The sequence below is a fragment of the Panicum virgatum genome, chromosome 2N (genome assembly GCF_016808335.1).
Source record: "Panicum virgatum strain AP13 chromosome 2N, P.virgatum_v5, whole genome shotgun sequence".
Classification (NCBI taxonomy): domain Eukaryota; kingdom Viridiplantae; phylum Streptophyta; class Magnoliopsida; order Poales; family Poaceae; genus Panicum; species Panicum virgatum.
The window spans coordinates 16,714,505-16,732,780 of record NC_053146.1 but is presented as its reverse complement, the minus strand read 5'-3'; the positions used below and the strand labels follow the sequence as shown (position 1 = coordinate 16,732,780).

General features: G+C 41.2%; 1 protein-coding gene and 1 pseudogene across 1 annotated transcript; one reads left to right on the top strand and one right to left on the bottom strand.

Annotated features, from left to right (window-relative positions):
- The first annotated feature begins 973 nt into the window (after positions 1-973).
- LOC120659877 lies at positions 974-2,550 on the top strand (annotated as a pseudogene).
- Positions 2,551-3,746: 1,196 nt separating this feature from the next.
- LOC120659876 (interleukin-1 receptor-associated kinase 4-like) lies at positions 3,747-8,854 on the bottom strand. Its single transcript, XM_039938140.1, has 8 exons — positions 7,790-8,854; positions 7,427-7,682; positions 7,122-7,341; positions 6,868-7,024; positions 6,024-6,278; positions 5,848-5,907; positions 4,208-4,450; positions 3,747-4,098 (listed from the first exon to the last, which is right to left on the bottom strand). The coding sequence occupies exons 1-8, from the start codon at positions 7,940-7,942 to the stop codon at positions 3,850-3,852; spliced, it is 1,593 nt and encodes a 530-aa protein (XP_039794074.1). The 5' UTR covers positions 7,943-8,854; the 3' UTR covers positions 3,747-3,849.
- Positions 8,855-18,276: the final 9,422 nt, after the last annotated feature.

The following is an 18,276-nucleotide window of genomic DNA, read 5'->3' as shown; positions in this document are numbered from 1 at the left end:
TAATTGCTAGATCTACCTCGAGTTTATTTTCCAAATCAAGTCCTAATTCTCTAATCCTCCCAAATGAAGCCCAACAAAAAATTGCAAATTAATTTTATCCAAACCTCTGTCCATGCGCTGAAACTCCTCCCTCAACTCTCTATTCGGCCTGGCCCAATCAGTCCCCATTTCAGCCCGCTCAAGACTCAGGCCACAACCTTGGCCCACCCAAAGCAGCCCAACATTCTTTTTTTTTAACTACTACTAATCTGCTATAGGCAAATCAATTTCCTGTAAGAATATGTTTATATCATTTCGAACAAGTTGAGTACAAATTATCACACCTGGCGGCAAAACTCTTCCCTCCACTTTCTTAACACAGAAGTAGGTAACATGGCAGTACTTGGAGGTATTTGCGTTAAAGAAAACCAAAAGGTTCTGATTCTCTTTCTCCACAAGCTGGCCATCCATGTGTAACATTCCAATCATTGAGCCCGATGACACTAACCAAGACTAAGGCTAGTCCCAATGCAAGTTTCATAGAGGTTTTATGCACATTAAATGAGGTGTCATATAGGTAAAAATGATGACATGTCAAGAAATTTATGAAGAGAGAGAAGAAATGAGTTTCATCTAAATGAAACTTGGGTTACACTGTTTCCAAGACTATGAAACTTGATAAAATTAGCATTGGGGGCTAGAGAATTTCATCTCATTTGATTTCAACCAATCATGTTCATAGTAATTGAATGCAATGGCTCGGCTATGAAATCGTGAAATGAAACTATGCATTAGGAGGTCCTATTTCATTCATAATTTCAAAATTCTTTTAATGATATATCACTCTTGATAATCGTGTAGGATTAGCCTAATAAGCAATCCCATCACTCTGCAAAATTATCGCACTGTAATCACTGTCCGAAGCTTTAAAGAATGGAACCTTCTGAGCTCTGATAAGAAGCCACACTTTCATCACCTGCTACTGCTTTGGCGACCGCATCATGGTGAAGGCCAAGGCTATCAGGGTCCATGAGCTAGGCGGCCCCGAGGTGATGAGGTGGGAGGAGGTGGAGCTCGGGGACCCCAAGGAAGGGGAGAGCCGCATCAGGACCACCGCCATCGGTGTCAACTTCATCGATGTCTATTTTCGGAAGGGGGTCTACGCCGCGCCCGCGCTGCCCTTCACCCCAGGCAGGTTCCCCAATCACTCCTCTCGTATCATCTGGTTGCGTAAAATTAAAATTTTTCCTCTTGGCAAATTGAATTCGATGCATCAACCAACAACATAGGTAGGGAAGCTGTTGGCGTTGTCACTGCAGTTGGGCCTGGCCTCACTGGCAGAAAAGTTGGGGATGTTGTTGCTTATGCTGGCAACCCCATGGGATCCTATGCCCAGGAGCAGATCCTTCCAGCCAGCGTTGCTGTCCCCGTGCAAGCAAGCAGCCACCTGATCACAAGCAAGCAGCTTCGGTCATGCTCAAGGGCATGACTGCCCATGTCTTGCTTCGCCGTGTATTCAAGGTACTACGCCACATCCACACAGCAAAACAGCTAGATAGATGTCCAGCCAGCAGCCACCTGATTGCCATGTGCAGGTTGAGAGTGGCTACACTGTATTGGTGCATGCTGCTGCTGGCGGAGTTGGCTCACTCCTTTGTACTAGAGAAAGCGGCTGTCAAGGATGCAATGCAAATGCACTTGGTGCCACTGTCATTGGGACTGTTTCCAATGAAGAGAAAGCGGCTCAGGCAACCCAGGATGGATGCCACCTTGTGATAATTTACACGAAGGAAGATTTTGTGGCAAGAGTCAAGGAGATTACTTCTGGAAAAGGTTTACTTCTGGAAAAGGTGTGAACGTGGCCTACGATTCCGTTGGGAAGGATACATACAAGGTCATTACAGTGCTCTTTCTTCCAATCACTGTTACTAGAGTGTTGATCTCATCAACAATGTGCTACGAAGCATGGGTTATCGGATTTTAAGTTTTAATACCCAACTCTAGGCACTATGACAGATACCAAAATGACTTGCTGCGTGGTGCAGGGTTCCGTGGAGTGCTTGGCGTCCCGCGGCTTCCTGGTGTCATTTGGGCAGTCCTCAGGCACACCTGACCCGATTCCAATGAGCGACCTGTCTTCCAAGCAAGTCGCTGTTCATTACTCGGCCTAGACTGATGCATTACACTGCTACCCGTGATGAGCTGCTGGCGTCTGCAGGGGAGGTGTTTGCCAATGTTGCGAATGGGGTGCTGCGCGTTCGTGTGAACCACACCTATCCGTTGTCGGAAGCTGCACGGGCCCATGCAGACCTGGAGGGCAGGAAGACCACTGGGTCCATAGTGCTTATCTCGGATACGGATAGTTAGGCTAAGCATTGGCCTCAACTCGAATGAAGCATGGTTGGGGGAACAGGGTGATGATATGTATGTTGGTTTGATCTGTTTATGTTGCATATGTTCAAGTCTGTTTCTCTGAAGGAATAAATTTGTTGTCCTTGTGTTATTGGATGATGAGAAGAGATACTTTGTTGATGGTGCTCACTAGTAAGAAGGTGATACAGTTACTGTTTCTGCTCTTGCCCCCATTTCTGGTTCTATTTTTGTGAGCAGAAGAGTTGACATGAATCCGTTCAATCCATGGGAAGACCTGACTAGACCAAAACCACAGGCAGAGGCTTCTCCGTTTTTTCATAGACACCAGCTAGAACACTTGTATGAATGAGTTTAGCACCTACTTCCTCCTATATATTCTGTCCATTAGGCATAAATTGCTTTAACAAGCGAATATCTATAAAAAAATAGCTCACGACTAAGAAGTATGATGAGCTCATTGTAATGTACTATGTGTGTACTCTTGTGGAGTGTTGGATGTCTCCAGCAAAATATATAAGGTCCATGGGAGGTCGACACATGCATGATTCCTTTACTGTCCCTAAAGGCCGAAACTGTAAGTATAGATCATATATTTTGATGGCTATTTAGTATTTACTAATAACTTTAATCTTCTGAATGCCTGAAGATATATTTTGTTGTACGAGGACAAAATGGAATTGAAAAAATTATCAATTTGCAGCACCTGGGGTCGTTAGTCCTTGTGTTAGCTGGTGCTGGACTTTATAATTTGCTAGTTTCTGATATGCCCATTTCTATTTGAAGCCAATGCAACCTGTGAAATGCATCGCTCAAGTTTCCATTCAACTCTATGCATAAATTCGTAAAACAAAGATGTCTTGCTGTGCCTAACATGTCTTGGAACTCTTGAATTTATTGGGTCTTTGGTGGCATGTAATTCATCACCATATGCTTAGTTTAACTTTACAATACATCTTTTTTTATATAAATAAAATGCTTGCCAGAAACATTTGTCAAGTAAACTAATGGTTGGATAGTTATACAAATGATGTCATCTATTTCCAATTATCTTTTATAATTACTGTGTATGCATTACATGATTGCTTAGATTAGTCGCTGGCTGATGACAGCGGAACAGGGACACTGGGACAGCACGATGTTGCTGCTGCTGAACCTTCAGATCTGGCTATATCCTGATAGAGAACTTTTTTTTTTTTTGAGAGAGAGAGAGAGTGTGAGGATATGGATTACATGTTTCATGTTTTTTGGGGGGCCATGCTAGCTGCATGTATGCGGCCAACATATGCGTACAGTTCTCTCAAGGTGTTGAGGACAGGGGAAACGACAGAGGAGCTTCTGTTCAGGGTTCCTTGCTTCCCTGCAAGCTCCATAATGACTCTGGTCAACTTACAGAATTATTGCAATGTAGCAGAATTATTGCTTTGTTCGCGAGTTAAGAATTCAGATCATTACTGAACAAAATACAGAGAAAACAAGCTTTTTCCTTGCATCTTAGCGCTACCTACGAACGTAGACACCAATTGCATCTATGTACCACCCCGCACGCACAAAGAAGCCAACAATGGTACCCTCGGTCAGATGAATATCGAAGTTCGCCCTGTCACCGCCTCCAGCTCCTACAGGTCCATATTTGACGTCATCACTGGTTACAAAAGTAAGTGATGTTATGACGATTGTTTCGTCGTCACTAAATGGAGCGTATGTTCCTGACATTCTCTTGAGAGATGTACCAGCACCGAGTTTAATCTGCATGCAAAGATGACAAAGGATCAGTGGCAACAGCAACGATGATAAGAAAAAAAAAAAACAAAGAAAACACATGTGCATGCATGATTGTCTGAAAAGCATTGATCACCGTAATATGCTCGAATCCACCAGGACCACCCCATCGTTTTGTAGTGTGAGTGTTCTTCTCGCGATCAACGTAGGAAAATTGAATCGAGTCGACGACCAAGCCGTACCAGACTGTTATGCTCTCTAGGCCGTGTGGGATCTTGATGACGTTGCAGTGCTCCCCTCCTCCTCCACCGCATGGCCCTATCTTGTCGATCCCATCAGCAACTTGAGCACAACAGAATGCCGCATTCATGGAGGGGAACTGCAGAAATTACAAAGAACCAAATGAAATGAAAGATTTGTTTATAATTAGGACACAAAAATAATCATGTACCATATCTACCGATGGAATAATAACAATTTACTCACTCCTTTTCTAAAAGTCAAATTTATTGCCACAGTATTTTTAGGTCAACTAATTAATTAAGATGGTATGGTCTAGTTTATTTGTTCTCCCAAATTATTTAAGCGGAATGTCATTCTAGCTCATTTTATCTTATTTGTTCTCCTAAAATATTTAAACGGAATGTCATTCTAGCTCATTTTATCAACTTACTCCCTCCGTCCCAAAATAAATAAAATTCTAGGACCGAACACGCAAACCAATGCTAGATGCATATTACCAAATTGCCCTTTGTCTTTTGAAAGAAAAACCTAGACTTTGGCTTGTCTTTTGTACAAGAAGTTTCCGGAGACTCTTGTCTTTTGTGGTTGTTTGGTCAAAGTTGCATTTTTTGTGGGACAAATTTTGAACCATAGAATTACATTTATTTTGGAACGGAGGGAGTAGCTTATTGGATCGACCTAGTGACCCAAAATATACATATAACTTGCATCCTAACTGCCAGCAGTAAAATGAATTCTTTTCCTTTTTCAAACCATATTTTATTTTCTTACGATATTTCTTTGACTAATAATCACTCCACCAAATTTTCAGTTGTGTGATATGAAGCTATAATAATATATAATAAAGTATTTTACTGTCCATGAAGATTTAGTTTACTCTATTTCTCTCTCTCTCTCTCATATTAATTTATTGTAACTCATCAAAATCATATTTGTCACCTGATTAGTGTGATGATATAGTACCTATACATTGGGATTAGCTAGTCTTATTGGTCTTTCAGAGACAATGAGTTGTGAGTACCACAGATACCAAGAGAAATACTGCCTACTTGTGTCACAATGTTTTCCATTGAGGGTATTAAGGATATAATTGTTGCAATATTTCCACTCCCTACCCTTAGGGGTGTTAATTGATGACTCTTAGGTGCACCTCCAACCCTCTCTAATTCAAAATTTTGTACTAATTTTCATTTTGAGATCTTATTTTGAAGAAGTGGTACAAAATTTTGAACTAAAGAAGGTTGGAAGTGCACCTAAGGATCACTAATTAACACCCCTACCTACCGTGACTAAATACTCCAATAGAAGAGAAAGTGTTGGGCATGGGTTGTGACTTCAAAATGATTTTTCAAAAAAATAGTAATTTTATCTATGCAAATTGTTTAACTTATATTTCAAAATTATATTCTTGGTAATATAGTGGAATAATACTCAGATGTTTACAACCAAAACTAGTAACATTCCAAAATCATATTCTTGGTAAAATAAAATTTGATAATACTCAGATGTGTTATCTAAGAATCGGAGTTGTACATCGTGAATGGATTGTGGCACCAGAGGTGCTACTCGCCTCCATTTGGGTATGATGGGTACCTAAAACCAGAAAGGGTACGGTGAGTCCAACATTAACGCAAAAAACTAGTAAGCAGCGACGTACACAAGCTTATAAAAATGCAGATATTGTTGGGCATATGCCTTGATAGTCTTACCTGCAATGCTTCGATAAACCCATCTGTACTTCCAGTTTCACCAAGTTCAACAAGTATTTTTTGTATATTCGGTCTTTTATTTTGTTCAGCGTCCATGCATTCTATCGCTATCTGAGTACATTTTTGTACTTGATTCAACAGTGTCTTTCTCATTTCTTCGGATTCTTTCAACAGTGGGTCTACCATTTCTTCTGGGAAGACCAAATATGTGTCTCCTTGTGGTGTTTCGAATCTATTCTTCCAACTTTCACGTACCTAATAAGTTGCAATTATGAATTAACATTAAAACAAAGAAGAAAAACCTTTTAGATAGGAAATCTAGGATTGTTTATGTACATAAATGACATTCTTGTTGTTAGTTAATAAGAAAATCAAATGAGTCTGGACATGGAGTGAACTGATAAAATTAACCGAAGAAGTAACATTATTGTAAGAGCTAACGATTTGACAAGGCACCCAACTGCCGTTAATTAGCAAACAAACCATATGGATTTGATCGCTTGGGTATCCTCAATTGACCATGGCCCTTCATTTATGAGGTGCAGAGTTTTTGCCCTGCTATGAGCCGAAACTCTTACAAATTGTGTCAAAATCTAACTCTTCCTTTGGACTGGCAAAACCAGTGGTCTGGTTATCCTAAACAAACCGGCCTTTGCCAATTTTGATCGTCAACAATTGCTATAGAACATGTTCTTGCTTTAAAAAATTCCATGGAAGAGGTATGCTCGGTACTGCTTGCTGCAGCAAGCACTAGTGCACTACCATTCAAGCTGTAATATTTTACTTAGAAAAAAGTGAATCCTTTATCTTGGAGGTTGGAAGACATAGGGAAAACATCACTTACATCCTTTAATACTTGATGAGATCTTTCTTTTTGAACCTCCTGAGATTCATATATACGTCCTGTTAGTATCTGTAGGATTATAACACCAAGACTATATATATCAAACTCCCTTCTGATCACATTTACATTTTTCAAAATTTCTGGTGCACAATATCCCCTGCATGAAAAGTGTACTGCATGATTCAATGAGGAAGGAAGGAAAATCATAGCTGACAAAAAAATGAATCAGCATTTAACAGGCTTATCCTGCTTACAGTGTTCCAGCTATTCTTGTCACGAAAAGCTGACTTTGTCCATCAAAGAACCTTGAGATACCAAAGTCCGTTATTTTTGGCACCATGTTTTTATCCAGCAGTATATTTGCTGGTTTGAGGTCAAGGTGAACAATGTCCATCTTGTGAAGGTAATGTAAACCATTGCAAATTCCCTTGATTATTTGGTAGCGCCGAATCCAACCAAGTCCAGACGATGCATCTGTTAAGCAGGAGATAAAAAAGAGGTTTTATTCTAGATACTATTGGTATCATGTGCAAGGTAATTCTGTTGTATATGATCCTACCGCTGATCCGCCGATCCAGACTATCAGGCTGGTACTCAAAGCAGAGCAATCTGTGTCTTGTATGATCAGCTATGACACTCGTGCCTTCGTAGGGTACACACATTTGTTCTGCTCCAGAATAATAGCCTAGAAACCGTACTATATTGTTGTGCGGCTTCAACTTCGTCAGACAATGAACCTCACGCGAAAATGTCTTGTCGTCGATATACTCTTCTTTCAGCTTCTTCACAGCGACGGCCTGACCCTCAAGCAGTCCCTGATCGTCAGACAAACCATTATGAATGCTTCCTATTTTTGAAAAAACATTATGAATGCTTCTTAACAGCGACTTTCTCTCTGATTAGTTGTGATAACAGCATATACCTTATAAACGACAGAAAATCCACCTCTGCCAATTATCTGGTCGGCAGAGAAACCATTTGTGATCTTCTCTAGAAGTGGAAATTGCAGGAGCATCTGCTCTGAAAGCATGACCTGCTGCCCGTTGTCGTTGCTCATACTGGATTTGCCGTCCATTTGCTCTCAAACAAGGTTGCTCTGTTGAAGGAAATTAGCGGCAAACACTAAAAGAGACCTAGCTACTATGATGAAACGGGCGTCCAAACACACCCACTACACATGGGTGAACATTCATTGATAAAATCTTTACATTCATTGATAAAATCATTGATAAAAAGAGATCCTCTATTTACTTTGCCCTTTTGCCCAGGCAGTCCGGAGCCAAGTCCTATCTTGGGAGAACTGGTCTCTCCCCCAATAAACCAATCCGGCAAATTTTGATTGCATCAGTGGTTGGTGGGAGGAAGCAATAAAGACTGTGCACAAGAATCAGCGCCGTGATTTCAACGGTTTAGTGATATATATTATGTGGAATTTGTGGAAAGAGCGGAACCAGCGTATTTTTGACAACAAACTCCAATCTGTGCAATAGGTCGCGGAAAGAGTTAAGGAGGATCTTGTGCTTTACAAGAGGGCTTTTAGTAACACACCGTCTTAGTTTCAGACTCTTGGGTTGTAACACTGGGGCTGTTTCATGTGTTTTTTCGGGATCGATCCTATTCCTCGATTCACGGCTAGGCCACCGAGCGTTGTATATATAAACCTCTTTTCTTTCCTTCTTAATTAAAAGGCAGAGCTCCTGCCATCCCGTTCAAAAAAAAAAGATAAAATCTTTACTGAAATTATTTATTGAAGGAGGGGAAATTTGACTGATGATGTTGCAAAACAAAATGGAGACAAAGCAGCCAAACTTCTCATGGTCATTAGAGCACTAACCTAGAGAAGCCTCTCGCCCTGTGCATACGATCTCTGATTGGAACCCTGTACCCTTCCCCTTGATCTCGCCCTGCGCCTCAACGACCACTAGATGATTGTTGATGAATCACTGGCCGATAGCCCCTTTCTTACATAGACCGAGGGGTAGTTGACACCTCGTATCGGGCCTCTGGCATCATAAATGTGTCAATATTTTAATTGCCTGACAGCTAAACATAAACATATGCCTCAATACAATGGAGGTTGCGAGGTCAGATCGGGCCTTCTTGGTCAACTAACTCCTGTTAATAAAGTTTCAATGGAGGATACGTCATCTGATCGGGGCTTCCTTGGTGAAATTTGTAGGGAAACGGGTAGGCTACGCTAGCATCACTATCGCATATACCCAAGATACTTGCGAGTAGAAGATCATAGATCATTACCACTAGACGCGCAGCGCAGCGGAAGAAGTCGCGCGTCGATGTAGAGGAAGTAGTCGATCACGTCCCACGAACCGAGCTCCTCGTACTTGATCCCAGCAGCCGATCAGCGCAGCAGTCGCAGCAGCGCCTCCACGGAGTCCACACGTACGGGGATGAAACGCCGAGCGTCGGTGTGCTAGCACCGCACGCACGGCATGAGCGGCGGCCGAGAGAGAGAGGGAGGGGCGGCGGCTAGGAGGTGGCGCGGCTCACAGGGTTGTCGCCTCCCTAGCCCCTCCCTCATATATATATATATATATATATATATATATATATATATATATATATATATATATATATATATATATATATATATATATATATATATATATATATATATATATATATATATATATATATATATATATATATATATATATATAGGGCGTACTAATGAGCTTCTATCTCATAAGTCCATTAGTAACCCTAATATCTCTTGGATCAATATCCTCTTGGGCCTTTAAACCGTATTGTGATGATGGGCTCTTGGGCATATCACCAACAATCTCCCACTTGCACTAGAGACAATCATACAGGCAAGCTTTCCAACATTTCAAACCCCTTAAGTGTGTGACCCGTTAGGTTCATGTGTAGGTGGTCGTGATCGGAAATCATTTCCGAATCACAAGTCAATAGTGGCACCTAGCAGGACATAGTGACTCACAAATACACATAAAGATCATATCGGCCGAACCTTAGATATACTCATACACCGATCCCTTTACCACACGATAACAGTCAAGCTCAAAGCGAGATGCGTGCCACCTTTGTGATAGCTCGACCATTCTCTCGATCTAATAGTGGATTCTATTCATAACTAACCTTTAGTCATCATGATTAACTCTTTAATCACTTTGGCATGGCCATGCACTTTCAAATCCAACTATCTCGAGGGGCCCAGAGATATCTCTCCCGTTATCTAGGAGGGGCAAGTTCCATCTTGATCCGCTCACATCTCATTCCATGTTTCATGACACACCTGTAAGCTACTTTTGTAACTACCCAGTCATGGAGTAGTGTTTAGCAGCCCCAATATGCACCACTACACACAGTGAGAAACAATGGCGATCTCAGGTCTAAGGATCCAGTAGGTATAACACTCAAGAACAACTAATGGCACATACAAAATAACAATCCCAACATTGTCTTGGAGTGGGTCAATCCAACACCATGTTCACCAACATGTGTCCACATCATTAATCTGATATCTCCATATCCATGATCCGTGAAACATGATCATCAATTAATGCATGTGCTAGTCTCAACGTCGTTGTTGTCCCACACAACGACATAAACTAGGGACAATTTAGAATAATATCATTGTCAACAAAGAGTTTCACGAACAAGTCACATACTTGATAATCAATGTAAAAAATAATCATCCATGAAACAAATAACAATTATTTATCATCACATAAACATACTCATGACACAAAAATCTCCCACGCACACTAGAATCACTGATGTAAGTATCTAATACCCATAGATCTCATGTGCGCTTCATGCTTTGGTTGTGGGAGAGGCTTCGTCAACGGATCGCAACGTTTGAATCCGTGTGCACCTTGCAAACCTTCACATCACCTCTCTCAACAAAGTTACGGATAAGGTGATACTTCCGTAGTATATGTCTGGACTTCTTAGTTGTTCTAGGCTCCTTTGCTAATGCAACGGCACCACTATTATCACAATAGAGGTCCACTGGACTGGACGCACTAAGAACAACACCCAAGTCAGAAACAAACTTTTTGATCCAAACAGCTTCTTTTGCAGCTTCGGAAGCTGCAATATACTCGGCCTCTGTCGTCGAATCAGCCACCGTATCTTGCTTGGAACTCTTCCAGCTCACTGCCCCACCATTGAGGCAGAAAACAAAATCGGATTGCGATTTGGAGTCATCTTTGTCTGTTTGAAAACTAGCATCGGTGTAACCCTTTACAAGGAGCTCATCTTCGCCTCCAAATATTAGGAACATATCCTTAATTCTTCTTAAGTACTTAAGGATACTCTTTACAATTGTCCAGTGAGCTTCACCAAAATCTGACTGATACCTGCTCGTAACACTTAGAGCAAAGGAAACATCTGGGCGCGTGCAAAACATAGCATACATGATCGACCCTATGGCTGAAGCATAAGGAATCGTACTCATCCTCTTTTGTTCATCAGGTGTCGTAGCACACTGACTCTTGCTTAGAGCAATGCCATGTGACATTGGCAAGAAACCTTTCTTGGAATCTTGCATATTGAACCGATTCAATATCTTGTCAATGTACGTGTCTTGGCTTAATCCAATTAGCCTTTTTGATCTATCTCTATAGATCCTAATACCCAGAATGTAAGCCGCCTCTCCTAAATCCTTCATCGAAAAACTCTTTTTCAATGAGGTTTTAACGGCTTCAAGCATTGGAATATCATTTCCGATCAATAATATGTCATCCACATATAGGACCAGAAACACAAGTGCGCTCCCACTAGCCTTTTTGTAAACACAAGGCTCATCTTCATTCTTGATGAAACCAAACCCTTTGACTACTTCATCAAAACGAATATTCCAACTCCGAGATGCTTGCTTCAATCCATAGATGGACCTCTGAAGCTTACATATTTTCCCAGCATTTTTAGGATCGACAAAACATTCAGGCTGTGTCATATACACATCCTCACTTAGATGTCCATTAAGGAAAGCGGTTTTGACATCTATTTGCCATATCTCATAGTCATAATATGCGGCAATTGTTAGGAAAATCCGAATAGACTTTAGCATTGCGACGGGCGAAAAGGTTTCCTCATAGTCAACACCTTGAATTTGTCGGAAACCTTTCGCCACCAATCGTGCCTTATAGATGTGAACATTTTCATCCATGTCTAATTTTTTCTTAAAAATCCACTTACAGTCGACAGGTCTTATACTGTCAATCTGATCGACCAAATTCCAAACTTGATTATCATGCATGGATTTTAACTCGGATTCCATGGCTTCAAGCCATTTGTCGGAGTCGGGTCCCATCATTGCTTCTTTGTAGGTCAAGGGCTCATCATTTTCCATCAATAATACGTGGCGCTCCTCCGTAATAAGGAGGTTGAGCTTGTCAGTAGCGCGACGTGCCCTTATAGACCTTCGTGGGGCTGGTGCCTCAACTACGGGTTGTGCAACATCTTGCACATCCCGTGGATCTTCAGTGGGTGCTGAAACAGTTTCGGGTGTTTCCTGAATTTCTTCAAGTTGCACCTTGCTCCCACTAAATCCTTTTGAGAGAAACTCCTTTTCTAAGAAAATGCCATTGCGAGCGACAAACACTTTGCCTTCCGCCTTATTGTAAAAATAATATCCTTTGGTTTCCCTAGGATACCCCACAAAGAAGCATTTGTCTGACTTTGGAGTGAGCTTATCTGACATCAAACGTTTGACATAAGCCTCACATCCCCAAACTTTGAGAAAAGACAATCCGGGACGCTTCCCAGTCCATATCTCATATGGTGTCTTCTCAACAGACTTACTTGGAACCCTATTCAGTGTGAACGCAGCAGTTTCAAGAGCGTAACCCCAAAATGACAATGGAAGATCAGCTTGGCTCATCATGGACCTAACCATGTCCAACAAGGCTCGGTTCCTCCGTTCGGATACCCCATTCCATTGAGGTGTTCCGGGCGGAGTTAGCTGCGGAATAATTCCGCATTGCTTCAAATGATCACCAAATTCAAGGCTCAAATATTCTCCTCCACGATCAGATCGCAGAAATTTAATTGTCTTGCCTAATTGATTTTGTACTTCATTCTGAAATTCTTTGAACTTTTCAAATGATTCAGACTTGTGCCTCATTAAGTAGATATAGCCATATCTACTAAAGTCATCAGTGAAAGTAATGAAGTACTGAAAACCACCTCTAGCTATTGAGCTCATTGGTCCACATACATCGGTATGTACAAGTCCCAATAAGTCACTCGCCCTCTCACTATGACCAGTGAAAGGCGCTTTGGTCATCTTTCCAAGCAAACAAGACTCACATGTGTCAAATGATTTAAAATCAAATGAACTTAACAATCCATCTTTATGGAGTTGTTCAATGCGCTTCTCATTTATATGACCTAAGCGACAATGCCAAATAAAAATGGGATTCAAATCATTTGGTCTAAGCCTCTTAGTATTAATGTTACATACAGATTTATCCTCAAGATCAAGAACGTATAATCCATTTACCAATGGACAATGAGCATAAAAAATACCATTGCAAAAAATAGAACAACATTTGTTCTCTATTACAATCTTAAAATCATCAACTTCTTCCAAACATGAAGAAGAAATAATGTTCTTGCTCAAAGCAGGAATGCAATAACAATTATTTAATTCCAAAACTAATCTGGAGGGTAGAGACAAGTGGTAGGTGCCGACCGCCAACACCGCAACTTTTGCGCCATTGCCGACACGAACGTCCAACTCGCCTCTTGCAAATCTTCTAGTCTCACTTAGACCCTGCAACGATTTGCAAGTGTGAATCATCGATCCAGTATCAAATACCCATGATTCACTAGAAGATAATGCAATATTTATTTCTATAACATTTATACCTGAAGTGGAAGTCTCACTTCCCTTCTTCTTCTTCTTTTCTTCCAAGTACTTCTTGCAGTTCCTAGACCAATGTCCCTTTTCATGACAGTGGAAGCATTCATCATCAGAAGTAGGGCCAGATTTGGCCTTAGGTGCTGGCTTTAGCTTAGAGCCCGAGGACTCACCACTGGAACTCTTTTTCTTGCCTTTACCTTTGGGATTAGGAGGCGTCCAACGCTTCTTCTTTTTGTTCCCCTTCTGAATCATCATCACATGATTGAGATTCTTCTTAATGCTCTCCTCTGCTGTCTTTAGCATCCCATGCAACTCACTCAATGTTTTATCCAAGCCATTCATCTGAAAGTTCATGATAAAAGGCTCATAGCTCGCCAGGAGCGACTGGAGAATAACATCAGTAGCCAAGTCTTGGTGAAGTTCAGAACCAAGTCTGTCCAAAGTCTCAATGTAACCAATCATTTTGATCACATGAGGACTGACTGGGCTACCTTCTTGCAGCTTGCACGCAAACAAGGACTTTGAGATATTGAACCTCTCAGTCCTGGCTTGGTTCTGAAACATCCCACGCAGCCCCTCGATCATGGTGTGAGCATCCGCATGCTCATACTGCTTCTGCAGATTAGGGGACATGGTGGCGAGCATCAGACATCTGACATCAAGTGAGTCATTGCAGTGCTTCTCATAAGCTCTGCGATCAGCAGCAGTTGCATTGTTAGGGAGATCATCAGGATATGGCTGCTCAAGAACATACTCCTTTTTCTCTTGCCTGAGAACAATTCTCAGGTTGCGGTACCAATCAATAAAGTTTGTTCCATTCAACTTTTCTTTCTCAAGAACAGAACGCAAATTGAAAGCGGAATTGTTACTGGCAGACATGATCTACAACATTAAAGTAAAGCAAGATTTCAGCACTAAGTTTATGTAAAGATTTTCATTAACTGATTTAACAAAAGACAACCTACTATATCAAAGTCATCTTCCCTCTAATGACATATAGTGGTTCAAGATCCATAATCACTAAAATTCTAGTGAGCTTTAGCATCACGGCTAGAAAAGTAGTGATACAGGTAAGTAACAAATTACTAATCACATCTCTATGCGACTCTTGTTTGTTGGGTGGCATCCAATGCCCCGGCCCCAACCCTATGCCTTAAAGCCCAAAACTTTTTTGATAGCTTTGCTGAGTAAACCAATACTATGCTTGTGAATGTCCGACATCCACCCTATACAAAAAGTGATAGCTGAGGGTACTCTACTTTGGTAAACCTACCACAGAACAATCAAAATTTATAGGTGCAGCTATTGGTAAAAGGCATAAAAAACTCAACCTTTTCTGAGGGAAGCTATTCTATCATGATTAAAGCATCCACCATATGTAAAAGCATGAAAGAATAGTATGACAGGAAAATAAACATCACATGCATATAATCATATTATATTGTGAATAGTATGGCCTCTTGCATCACAATGGGCTCCATCGCCATGGCTCCAAGGTGACCTCCATTGCCATCCGTCCTGTCTTGTGGTGATCATCATCGCCATCATGATTGAAGTCTCCATGAAAAGATACTAAGCTACTACATATAATAGCTAGTGAAATAATTACATGAGGATTCAAACATCACAAGTCGACACGCAGGTCGTTATACAATAATGGTGCAACCTCAACCCGGTTGTGTTAACTTGCGACACGCAGGCCGCACAAATCATCACATACATCATCACATGACATTGAGGCCATACCATTCACATCACACCCTGCAAAAACAAGTTAGGCGTACGACGTGTTCTACCAAAGTAGCGCTTAGGAAGCCGCTACAGCGAGAAAGCAACGGCGGTCCCGCTGGCCGGTCAGCGGGCGGGGGGTCAATCACATTGACCGTGCAAACTTTGCACTTGAGAAGACAACATCTACACATGACCTCGATCTGTTGGTCCAATCTGCTGACTTATGCACACAGTTAGTCCCGATGGTGATTCCAGCCGGTAGGGACATGTCGTATGCATAACAGAGAAAGAACACAAACTAATCTTTTGTCACATGCCACGCAATCAACTCGCTCCAGTTTTAACCCCTTATGACCAATTGATCTAATCAAACCGTGCAAAAGTAATAGATCCAATCTACTACAACAACATATCATCTATATGCAAATGATCCAGACCAAAAACTACGCAAGATGGCTCTGATACCACTGTAGGGAAACGGATAGTCTATGCTAGCATCACTACCGCATATACCCAAGAAGTCGCGCGTCGATGTAGAGGAAGTAGTCGATCACGTCCCACGAACCGAGCTCCTCGTACTTGATCCCAGCAGCCGATCAGCGCAGCAGTCGCAGCAGCGCCTCCACGGAGTCCACACGTACGGGGATGAAACGCCGGGCGTCGGTGTGCTAGCACCGCACGCACGGCATGAGCGGCGGCCGAGAGAGAGAGGGAGGGGCGGCGGCTAGGAGGTGGCGCGGCTCACAGGGTTGTCGCCTCCCTAGCCCCTCCCTCATATATATATATATATATATATATATATATATATATATATATATATATATATATATATATATATATATATATATATATATATATATATATATATATATATATATATATATATATATATATATATATAGGGCGTACTAATGAGCTTCTATCTCATAGGCCCATTAGTAACCCTAATCTCTCTTGGATCAATATCCTCTTGGGCCTTTAAACCGTATTGTGATGATGGGCTCTTGGGCATATCACCAACAAAATTGTGTGCGCACACGATGGCAACAACAGATGTTAAGAACATGTAATTGGTTTAATGTGATTGATATATGTTGAGCCTCATGAGCTATTTGTATAGAGCACATGGTAGATTAAATATCAAGCAACTCTAGAGATAGAAATGAAAACTAATCCTACACTAGCATTCTTGAAACCTGAATAAAGCAAGTTGAAACTTGAAACAGTTTTGAAAACTACTCAAAGCTTGAATACAAATGTGAAGATGTTATATATCTGTTCTCTGCACAACATTTTGGACACTGAGATGAGGCTATTTGAAGCTTGAAACTGTTTCAGGGAAAAAAATTCACGCTTGATAGCGTTGACTTTAGACAGGGTTCCATTATATGTCTGCTCTCTGTAATAGAAGCACACGTTATACAAACACGACTCCTTTTTTTTTCTGCGAGTAAACACATAACTCATAACTCCTTGATAGTTCAAACTATCAATTTTCATGGGGATCAAAACTGTGATTGCTAAGCTACTACAGGAACAAGCCTACCTTAGTAGGTGAAAACGAAAATACCATGAGTTTTGCTCATTTATGTGAAAAGCAAACTTCACAGAAATTTTAAAAATTTTAAAACTTATAAGACACTTATAGCTTATTCGTGCTAATTGACTCAAGCTCACTCCAGATTAAAACCTTTTTGAATTAAAGGTTGCATAATTAATAGCATTCCATTTTACTTTGTTGCATATTTTTGTATGCTGGGTTTAAATTCGAATCTAATTTAAATTTAAGTCTTGACTCCTAATCTAATTTCTAGTCTACCTCGAGTTCATTTTCCAAATCAAGTCCTAATTCTCTATTTTTTTTGAGGGGGGAGTTCTAATTCTCTAATCCTCCCAAATTAAGCCCCCGCAAAAATTTACAAATTAATTTTATCTAAACCTTTGTCGGCCTGAAACTCCTCCCTCAACTCTCTCTATTCTGACCTGGCCCAATCAGTCCCCATTTCTTTTCCTTCCCTCCCATCATGTGGATCGTCCCCAGCCCGCTCAAGACCCAGGCCACAACCTTGGCCCATCCCAAAGCAGCCCAACATCAGAATGGGAACTGAGCCTAGCTCTGTTGATAGTTCTTTTTTTTACTACTACTAATCTACTATAGGCAAATAAATTTCTTGAAAGAATATGTTTATATCGTTTCGAACAAGTTCAGTACAAATTATCACAGCTGGCGGCAAACTGTTCCCTTAACTTTTTTTTAACACAGACAGAAGTAGGTAACACATGGCAGTGCTTGGAGCTATTTGCGTTAAAGAAAACCAAAAGGTTCTGATTCTCTTTCTCCACAAGCTGGCCATCCATGTGTAACATTCCAATCATTGAGCCCGCTGACACTAACCGAAACTAATAAATAATCCCATCATTCTGCAAGATTATCGCACTGTAATCACTGTCCGAGGCTTTAAAGAATGGAACCTTCTGAGCTCTGATCAGAAGCCACACTTTCATTACTTGCTACTGCTTTTAGTCAGAAGAAGGTAGATCACATTAGATTAATCGCTGCCTGACAGCAGCGGAACAGGGGCAGCACGATGTCGCTGTCTCCTCCCCAAAAGCACAGCTCAATTTGCACATTCCACCTGACCTTCAGATCTGGCTATCAGGCTATACATGCTAAAACACATCCTTTTTTAGGCCATTTGCATGCTAAAAAGCATACAGAGCAGTTCTCTCAAGCTTCTTGCGCGCGCAGAGAGAGAGAGAGAGAGAGAGAGAGAGAGAGAATGGATCACATGTTTGTTTGGGGGGTCACGCATGGTAGCTGCAAG

Excerpts from the sequence above, each read along its gene's own strand:
- LOC120659876 (XM_039938140.1), bottom strand. The coding sequence starts at position 7,942 with ATGGACGGCAAATCCAGTATGAGCAACGACAACGGGCAGCAGGTCATG. Across the intron at positions 6,279-6,867 it reads CTCATCAAGTATTAAAGGAT|GTACGTGAAAGTTGGAAGAA; the intron begins GTAAGTGATGTT and ends GCAACTTATTAG. Across the intron at positions 4,451-5,847 it reads TGCCACAATCCATTCACGAT|TTCCCCTCCATGAATGCGGC; the intron begins GTACAACTCCGA and ends TAATTTCTGCAG.